This window comes from Vicia villosa, linkage group LG3, assembly GCF_029867415.1.
Source record: "Vicia villosa cultivar HV-30 ecotype Madison, WI linkage group LG3, Vvil1.0, whole genome shotgun sequence".
In the NCBI taxonomy this organism is placed as follows: domain Eukaryota; kingdom Viridiplantae; phylum Streptophyta; class Magnoliopsida; order Fabales; family Fabaceae; genus Vicia; species Vicia villosa.
The window spans coordinates 68,492,489-68,500,585 of record NC_081182.1 but is presented as its reverse complement, the minus strand read 5'-3'; the positions used below and the strand labels follow the sequence as shown (position 1 = coordinate 68,500,585).

General features: G+C 30.0%; 2 protein-coding genes and 1 non-coding gene across 3 annotated transcripts; 2 read left to right on the top strand and 1 right to left on the bottom strand.

The window, feature by feature from the left end:
* Positions 1–2,514: 2,514 nt before the first annotated feature.
* On the bottom strand, positions 2,515–3,081 carry LOC131658261 (uncharacterized). Its single transcript, XM_058927574.1, has one exon. It carries the CDS (start codon positions 3,079–3,081, stop codon positions 2,515–2,517), a length of 567 nt encoding a protein of 188 aa, XP_058783557.1.
* A 2,261-nt stretch (positions 3,082–5,342) lies between these two features.
* On the top strand, positions 5,343–5,999 carry LOC131656035 (large ribosomal subunit protein uL15x-like). The gene has a single exon (XM_058925817.1). It carries the CDS (start codon positions 5,415–5,417, stop codon positions 5,856–5,858), a length of 444 nt encoding a protein of 147 aa, XP_058781800.1. The 5' UTR covers positions 5,343–5,414; the 3' UTR covers positions 5,859–5,999.
* Positions 6,000–7,820: 1,821 nt separating this feature from the next.
* TRNAV-CAC (transfer RNA valine (anticodon CAC)) lies at positions 7,821–7,894 on the top strand. The gene has a single exon. It is a non-coding gene; the product is annotated as a tRNA-Val (tRNA).
* The last annotated feature ends 203 nt before the right edge of the window (positions 7,895–8,097 follow it).

Genomic DNA, 8,097 nt, shown 5'->3' with positions numbered 1-8,097 from the left:
CCTGTGGATCCGAACAATGCTCTGATACTAATTGTTGGTGCTCAATGGTTGAAGATGAAGATGAAGAAGATGATGATGAAAAAGAGAGAAAAAGAAACTCTAACTAACTTTTTACTCAATTGGAAGACACTTATAATGAATGTTTATTCTATATCATTACATAGCAAAAATGCAATACATACTAAAATCATATTGGACCAACTAGCTAAAGCCCAATACATACGGACAAACCCATCTAACAACAAACACTGAATGTGCAATTACACTTCAACAAAGAGATCCAAATGGGATCAATTCCTTGCTTTTGAAAAATCTAAGATATATGTTAATTGAACCAAAACATATCTTAGTGATATTGTAATCAATTGAATTATAGTGAAAATATCACAACCATGAAAAGTCTGAACGTAACTCTAAGTTGTATCGTGATCGAAGATGATTTTCCCGTATAAATCTTCTCTCGTCTCTTCTCTTTAACATTCAACATTTGTTTTAAACTTAAAGTTTTATTTGAAACCAAAAAAAAGTTTCATTTACAAGTAAATGATGTTTCTCCTTTCCAAATAGCTAGAACAATCCCTTAATATGAATTTGATTTGTTCTGTAGCACTTGTTCTTAAGTTACATATGTGATTGATTATAATATATTGTATTGATATTTTAAAATCAAGTAGAACCAATTATTCATTTTGGCCCAATCAAAAAGATGAAAGTGATAAATGAAATGAAATCGATGACACTTTTTTCACTTCACTCCATCCAATTTGAAATAATTCAAACAATACAATTTTATTCTACTTCATCTTAATCACTAAATTTCACCACATTCTTACAATCTAAACAAAATCTAAATATATTTTAGACCAAAAGTATTCCAGTTAAAACCAGTTAACAATACTTTAATCACTGGGAACCATTAAGAACCACTTGCATCTTTGGATTAGATTTCAGAGCGTTTGAAACTCTCAATTGAGTGTAAGTTGTTCTTAATTTAATACGTACATTAAAGCATGACCTCATATCATCTTATGTATACCTATATAGTAGTATTATATAATGGAGGAGTGGAGCCAGTTGCATCATCGTTTCAATCCTCGTATATGGCCACGGCAGCCCACAGTAGCATAGCAATTGTCTCTATCCATTGAAAGGACAAATTCATGTTACATGGAATGCTTATGTAAGGGGATCATTGTAAAGTTGCTATCGCAATAGGTTCTAACTTCTTATCCAGAAACTTTATCCCAAAAGATTCCAACTTCTTTTCCGAAAATAAATATATATAAATAAATAATATGGAAAGGCTAAGGGTAACTCCATTGCCATTTTCTTTAGATATGCATCGTATGAAATTTGATTAATGCACTCAATTTTTGTGCGCGATACTATCCGCTTTATCGTAATTTTAAAGATTTAAACGATAACAAACTTATCCACGTTCACGATTAAATTTAATCGATAATAAACAATCCTTAAAATTAGAAATCCTACCTTAAAATAAAATGACTTTCTCATCAACTAAATATTCTAAATAGTGTAGTTAACCAAGTCACACAGATTTTGTTTCTAATGTCGTCATTGTTTACCTACTTAACATTCAACAAAAAATTTAATAAGTCATCAAAATTAGAAACTTCTTGATTTCCCATCCATTCCCAAATTCTTCTCGAAAATGCGCACAAACTAAAGAAGTGAATATTCTCTTCGTCTTCCTGGAAACAAAACGCACAACATTTATCTTTATTACCCACCAAAATTCCTCTTTTGAAATTATGATCTCTAGTTGGTAATCGGTCAAGGATCATCCTCTAACCGAACACATGAATGTTTGATGGAACCTTTAACTTCCACAAAGTTGACAAAGTTGTTCTCACCACAATTGAAATCTCTAGTAAACCTGTATCTAATATATCATAACAGAAATTGACCGTGAACTTCTCTGTATCATCAACCAATTAAGAAAAATCGTCTACTACACACTACAACATCTCAATATCAATAAACAAAACTTGAATTTCCTCCTCTTGTCAAATAGCTTCTAGAGAAGAGTTTTCTCTCTTAATAATCATCTTCCATCTCCATCAAATTCCTCCCAAAAGGCTTGCATCTACCACACAACCATAAGGATCAATAGCCCTCTGAAAAGCTTCAGGAAATGCATCTTTTAAAGTTTGATTACTAAGCCAATTGTTGTACCAGAATGGGATAATATTGCCTTCATTCAACTTGCAAAAAATGTTAAAAAAAAGTTCTAATAAACTATGTTCTTATGAACCAGTGATAAGAGGTCCCGCCACCATATCGAGTCTCTTTCATTAACCACCATGCCTTCATCGATAGACATCTTCAACTCTGGGTTATAATATCTATGTCTCAAATCCCACTCCTTAATGCATCTTTCTCTTGCAATATCCTCCACTTCCATTTAGGCGATAAAGCCTTATTAAAAAATTCTAGACTTTTTATACCAAACACTCCTCACTCTTTGGATCTGCACATTGAGTCCTAATTAACCTAATGAATTGTTATTTTAGTATCATAGCCTCCCCGTAGAAAATTAGATTGAATCCTTATAATCTCCTTCAACACCTTAACGCGGGCTTTGTAAAATGACAAACTATAGATTGGTATAAAATTCAATAATGCATTAACCATAACTACCCTTCCTCGTACAGAAAGAAATCTACTTCTCCAAGGTGGCAATATATTTCTAATATTGCTAATGACATCCTTCCACATATGCAATCTTCTAGGGTTGTCTCCGACCATCACACCTAAAAATTTAAAAGGAAGATGGTCTTCACAACAAGACATAAACGAAACTATAGATCTCATACTCCACTCGCACAAGTTGATACCAAAGATTTTAGTCTTATAGAAGTTCACTTTTAAGCCAGACACCATTTCGAAACCCCGTAATATAGCTTTCACACTCCACTGGTTTTCCAAACTCCCATATCCTATAATAACCATATCGTCTATGAAATGTAAAATGTCCACATAAATATCCTCATTAATGTGAAATCCTATAAACTCCCATATCTCCACTGCCCTGTTTATCAATCTAGTAAGGCCTTCCATAGCTATCACAAAGAAGAAAAGGGGAAAGGGATCCCCTTGCCTCAAGCCCCTATCAACCACAAAGTTCTTAGTTACACTTCCATTAACTAAAACTGACAGAGTTATTAAAGACGCAAGCCTTCATCCACTTTAGCCCAAATCCCATTTTATAGAAGCAAAATCTCAAATAGTTCTAACAAACACTATCATAAGCCTTCTCATAATCAACCTTTAGAACCAAACAACTCTTTTTCTCCCTTTTAGCAAAATCTAGAACCTCATTCACCACCAACACCCCATCCAAAATATATCTACCAGGTATAAAAGCGGATTGGTTTTTCTTTTATTACTTTTAAAAGAAAAACATATTTTGATTTATATATGTATCATAAATATTATTTTCCCAAATATAAAATATTTGATGAATTGTATATTTTTTTGTATGTAATATTGTTTTTGTTTCGATATTATTTATAAAAATATTTGGATCAGAAGACAATTTATTCTCGTTTACAAAAAAATTAAATTACGATTCACTTATTAATTTTAAAATAAAAATTTCCCTTAATAACATATATTAGTGAAATGTTTACATTAATATTATATAGCTCAATTTTCCATATATAATCTTACAAATATTTTTTATTAAATTAAAAATAATTTTAAAACAAAAATATTATCAGCGTAATAATAAATAAGTATAAAACAACACATTTTTCTTATATTTGAATTCATATATTATTTTAAATATAATTAATTTTATTTTTTTAATTGTACAAAAAAATTTAATAACCCATAGGTTAGCACGAATTATGGTTTAGATACCCTTGTGTTTGCACGGGTATTGCTATTTTATGCGTATTTGTTTTTAAAATATAATAAGAATGTATAATAAATGTAATAACTTGTGGATTCACACGAATTTTGATCTATATAAATATTATTTTTATTTTGAAATTATTTACAAAAATAATTGAATCAATAATAAACTTCTTTAAGTTATTATTTAATTTTTTGATCAATAAACTTGTTTATTTTTATTGTTTAAGTTATTTTATCTTCATTTTTTAAAATCTCAATTAGAAAAAATAGTATTTTTTTGTAACATAAATAATTTTAGTTGAATTTTCAATTACTTTGACATGAAATAACCATGTTTAATAATAAAGATGATATTTTTAGTATTTAGTATTTAAAAATATTTTTTTATAACTCAATTATACAAAAATATATATATATATATATATATATATATATATATATATTTTTATAGAAGCATATAATATAAAATAAATTAACAATTAAATTGACTATTTCATTATAAGCAATTAAAATGAGTATTTAGTATTTAAAAATAATTTTTATGATTAAATAATATAAAAATAAAAATAAAAACTATATTCATACATACATGAAATAAAAAATAACTTAATAATTAAAATGACTATTTCATTATAAAAAATTAGATTAAGCCTTTTTCAAGCTTGATTTTGTTAACAATGTATGTCACAATTAGAAAAAAAATAGAAAAATATTAATTTGAAACTGATTTGATAGAGTGCATCGGAAAAAGAAAAAGAGATTTAATGATTTTGATGATTTTTTAGGATAGTTATTATTACATAGAAAATATTATTTATGTGAATATCAAATTTATTACAAATTATTTTTCTGTAAATATATTAAAGATTACAGATTTAAGAGACACAATAACTTCAAGGAATATCATTAATTTTAAAATTATTTTGATGATATGATATATTACTAATTTTTTATTGGATGATAGTGAAAAATGAGTATATTAATTAAACTCTAAAATTAAACAAGTTATCCGTTTTAATAATTTTAAAAATTTAGCTTTATGAAAAAATTAATTATTATTAACATCAAAGTATTTTTTTATAAATGGTATATAACATATAACATGATTAAAGTATATTGACAACGAAATAATTAATGCAATCAATAATTTTAGGCAGTTTTAATAAAAAAAATCAAAATATCTTAAATTTAAAGCCTAAAATAAAAAATTTAAATATATATAAATGAATTAAGCACAAAAGCTTAAAACAACAAAGTTAATAAAAAGGAAAAGAAATTTTGATAATTAATAAAATTGATTTATCTGGGTCATTCCAAAATTAAATGCACAAGCTCATTAAAAAAAATAGACCGGTTTATTTACCTGGGTCAGTTTTCTTTAATTTTGGGCTAAGCCCATCTCTATAAGAAAAACCAAAAGGCCCGTTTAAAACTTCACTATATAACCTAAAATGGTGAGCCACCAAAATCCTGAACCCTAATTTTCACACAAGCAGGGAAGCACCGCATCCAGAGAGAAGAACCCTAGGAAGATGACGACCAGGTTCAAGAAGAACAGGAAGAAGAGAGGCCACGTCAGTGCCGGTCACGGTCGTATCGGAAAGCACCGAAAGCATCCCGGAGGTCGCGGTAACGCTGGAGGCATGCACCACCACCGGATCCTGTTCGACAAGTACCATCCAGGTTACTTCGGTAAGGTCGGTATGCGTTACTTTCACAAGCTTCGTAACAAATTCTATGCCCCCATTGTGAACATCGACAGGCTCGCTTCGTTGATTCCTCAAGAGGTAAAGGATAAGGCGATTAAGGAGAAGAAAGCACCTGTTATTGATGTTACTCAGCATGGGTACTTTAAGCTTTTGGGGAAAGGAGTTTTGCCTCAGAATCAGCCTTTTGTGGTGAAGACTAAGCTCATTTCGAAGATTGCTGAGAAGAAGATTAAGGAGGCTGGTGGAGCCGTTGTTCTTACTGCTTAGTTTTTTTTTAATTTGGAATTGTTTTGGAACAAATTAGGGTTTTTATTGCCCTATTTTAATTTTTGTTGGTTTTGTTGTTGATTTAGATTGTTTTGACATTGAGATCTATGCTATATTTTTTGGGATTTAAGTTTGTTGTTTTGATTTGTTATTATTTGCTTTTGATTTTTTATTCGTTTCTGTTTATGATGTTGCTGTTGCTGTTTTACGATGCGAAATTGAATCCTAGGTTATAGAAATGAGCTGCGATGCGATGATTTTTTTTGTTTGCTATATGCCATGTGAAATCAAATCGTAAATGTTAATTCTGTGTTGTGTTGTTTTTGGCGCATTTTCTGTGTTGTTAAAGCACTCCAATTAAAACTTAAAAGCTACTGTCCTGTTCCATATTGATGCAGATTCTCAATGTTAATAGTATTTGTTTGCCCTGCAACGATGTCTCACTATCTAGAGAACATGCATTTTCTACGTGTAAATGACCTTGAGGAACTTGGTTATTTGGGCGGAACCTATTCTTTTAATTGTTTTTGGCTAATGAGTTTGTGATGTCGAATGAGAAAATACTATAGTTTGTAAATTTAATTGGATTTTGTTATCCATGGAGCTTGTATTATTTGATAGCTGACTTTCAGTGAAATCACTCAACTAGCTTCAACGATGAGTTCGCCCATGATCTTGAAAGCCTAATGCCATAGTAAGAGGGCTTTTGTTAAGTTTTGATCTTACTGTCTTGTATAAGTTTGAACTTTACTGATTCTGTCTTGGCTTGAGTTTGGAGTTTAATTTTCATACTGCAATGAAGCTGCAATCTGTGGCTATAACACTGACATGTTTTTTAAGCATTTTATCATTAAAAGACCAAATAGCTTTGTGTTGAATACTTAAAATTATGGTAGTTTGGCCAGGCAATTTAATTGTTAGAAAGTTATATCATTGGAACTCCACCTTGATCATAGTAAATTTCAAAAATATGATACTCTATGACTCAACATGGTATGTTGATAAAATAAGTGATTAGACCTATACTTAAAATAACCCAAGGAAGAATCATACTTGATATTATACTCCTAATTGTTAAAAACCATATCATTACTGGACAAGCAAATGCTCTTAACTATCAAGTGACAAAAGTCATTATTGTTTTTGCTGTGTTAATTGTGGATCGGTGTTTAGTTGCGATAATTGTTAGGGTATTAGTGTTTTCAACCGATACCCGAATTGTTAAAACTCTATTATGATGTGAATTTGAACTTTAGGTTACAGCAGTGATCTTTGATGAAATTTTGTTGTCATATGCCATAGGTAATCGTATTTCTGTGTGCCTGTTAAGCACACCAATTCAAACTTAAAAGCTATTGTCCAGTTCCATGTTGATGCAGATTCTCAATGTTAGTTTATGTATGCTCTGCATAATATAATACTTAGTTTTTTGGCTGGTTTATTGTATGAGGTGATGTTATTCTCACTAATTATTTGACCTAAAAACATAATGTTTTATTTGTATTAATGGAGATGGAAATAAGAAGATAATTTTGTATTTTACTGTATAAACGCCTTTTCTCTGTATAAATGACAATGATGAACTTAAACTATATTTGGGCAAGACAAATTCTGTCAAGTGTTTGTGACCATTGAGGATGTAATGCTTTTAACATATTTATGAGAAAATACTATATAGTTTGCAAATTTAATTGGATTTTGTTCTCCACTGCTTAAAGTGGCCAGAGCTTGTATTGTTTTATACCTTAGCTTTGTACTCAACAAGACAAAACCAGCAGCAACCTAAGGCCATCAAATTTTTACAAGTTAGGACCAGGATATCTATGTTAACAAAATAAGTGATCAGATCTATACTTTATCAACCTAACAAAGAAACAAACTTAAAAATATAAATTTCAAAAACATTATCTTTTTTGTATGAAAACAAATCAAGTACGGAAAATGCAATTGTCAATCAACAAGGTCTGGGTGGTGTAGTCGGTTATCACGCTAGTCTCACACACTAGAGGTCCCCAGTTCGAACCTGGGCTCAGACATTTCATTTTTATCTCATATCAATGGAGACTTTCTTCTCAATAACAGGCCCTTGAGCCAATACCTCTCAAACAACTTATATCAGTATGTTTGGTCCTTTTATGAGACCTGAATTCTTGAAAGATGAATAACCTTATCCTTGCAACTTCGATAAAGTGGTCACTTTTTACAAAACTTCCTTCCAATTGATTGTCTTACCAAAAAC